At 32.2% G+C, this 2,144-nt stretch overlaps 1 protein-coding gene across 1 annotated transcript; it reads left to right on the forward strand.

Annotated features, from left to right (window-relative positions):
* The first annotated feature begins 1,401 nt into the window (after positions 1–1,401).
* On the forward strand, positions 1,402–2,144 carry LOC123989065 (protein URE2-like). Its single transcript, XM_046289777.1, has 4 exons — positions 1,402–1,423; positions 1,570–1,797; positions 1,970–2,026; positions 2,137–2,144. The coding sequence occupies exons 1-4, from the start codon at positions 1,402–1,404 to the stop codon at positions 2,142–2,144; spliced, it is 315 nt and encodes a 104-aa protein (XP_046145733.1).

The following is a 2,144-nucleotide window of genomic DNA, read 5'->3' on the forward strand; positions in this document are numbered from 1 at the left end:
TTTTTTGTTTACAGGTTTTTTTTTTCAAGTACATTATACTTTACAATATTGCCAACAATTCTTCATGGGGTTCAAATGAAGGTTGTTTAATGCCCAGTGTACAATTTTATAATTACTACATTATTCTTCGAACCGAATACTATTCAACATTAAGAGGGTATGAATATTTCTATCATTGACTATACGCCGTTTAGTTTTTGCGCATTTCTGGCGAATAGAATATTTACGAATATTTACGTTCAATATAAACTACTACGCACATACCGAAAGGAATGTAAACATAGAGAATAATATGTGCGATCCTGGAATGTGCCCCACCAATTCTCTTCCTTTGGAAGTCAGAGATTCCTGCTCAGTTTCATACGAACAGCGATTCGATCAAGTGGTAAGTACGATACGTGCAATATTTCATTTCCGTCTACGTTGTATCTAATTATGTATATTAATATTTCTTAATGGCTGGTGGTACGGTTCATTTAGTTGCTGTATTATTATAGTCAATTTGAACAAAAAAATACCTAGTTTTATTACATCAAAGAATAACTTATTATTTTCATTATTTAACTTTAGATTTTGAATTGTTAACAAATATTTATTACAAATATTATAATGAATAAAAAAGTAATACAAATATGTTAACAAATATAAATAGATATTCCCTTTCTTTTATTATCATTATCAATAATATTCAATATTGCTTTTTTTATCGGTTGACTGTGCCCTGAATACGAATGTAGGAAACATTTATTGCTATTAGAACCGTTGTTCGGGTGTTAAACAATGTACGAAATTAAATGGGGGAACAAACGAATAATTTTATTAATTTATACTGGTCGACAGTGAACTTGGTATGAAATCGCACATTCATATAATTATAATTTCTTCCACAACTTCATTTTAAAACTAATTAGAATTTCTTCTACAACTTTAATTTAAAAAAAAATATTATTATTTGAGTACTGATACATTTCGAATGTCATTTTCATCGCTTTTGTCGATGTTTAAACATACGTAGTTGATTGTATTTTATTACATATTTCGCAATTCAAACAATCAAAAATTTTCGTCACTAATGAAAAATAGTTTCCGTGTTCGTATTCAGTGAATATAATAATAAAACTATACAAGAAGTACATATTGAGTGTTAGTTATCCTGATACACTTTAAAAAGTATAGATGTGTTTCGATATACACGGTCTTGTCGCCGTTCGTGTGACTTTCGTTCTATACAATATAAACACTATGTCACTGTTATCGATAACATTCTACCTCTAGTCATTAACTAATATTAATGTAACTGTTGTTGCTTATATATTTTTATTTTTTTTTTTTTTTACAAATATTACTAAACAAATATTTTTGTTTCAGAACATAAGTCATAATAAAAACATAAAAAAACAAATGGGAGAATCTGATAACAATTGTAAGTATTATTTTTATATCTTTAATAATGGCAATTAAAGAGTACATGAAAAAAGTAAAAGAAGCTGTGCAAAATGTATGTTGTGAATATTTCAGAAACATGCCTGCAGTATATATATATATATTTCTTTTTGTTTTCTCTATCAGATCAACAAATGTTCAGGGATGTTCAGCTGCTGCTGCAGCAGCAGCAGGAACAGCATCATCGGGAAATGCAGCTGCTGCAGCAGCAGCTGCAGCAGCAACAGCAACAGCAGTTGCAGCAACTGAGGGAGGAGCTCCTCCCTCAGCAACAAGAGGATCACCGACCGAGGGAGGAGCCCCTCCCTCAGGTGCAAGAGATGGAATCCGGCGAGGAGGCGAAGCCACCGCGAAGTATGTATTACAGATTCTTTTTTATATGATGAATTATTGCCTCGTACAGAGGAATTCAATATTGCCCTTATCAGAACATCTCTGCTGTTCAATATTAGGGAAAATATTTATAATAATAATATTTTAATGAAAAAAATATATATCTACTAATTTCAATTTTTATACGTTACAGAAAGAGGAGTGGCGGCAGGGAGATCGCGGCGCCTGAGGGGTTACCGGGGGGATCAGGGTAGGGGGGGAGGGGAACAGGCGGAAGGGGAAGGGGAAGGGGGGGCCGGGGTAATATTGTTAAATTATGTTTCTATAATTAAAACCAAATTTTTTTTTTTCTTAATAAAGTGATTTAA

This window comes from Osmia bicornis, unplaced genomic scaffold (assembly GCF_907164935.1).
Source record: "Osmia bicornis bicornis unplaced genomic scaffold, iOsmBic2.1, whole genome shotgun sequence".
Classification (NCBI taxonomy): Eukaryota; Metazoa; Arthropoda; class Insecta; order Hymenoptera; family Megachilidae; genus Osmia; species Osmia bicornis.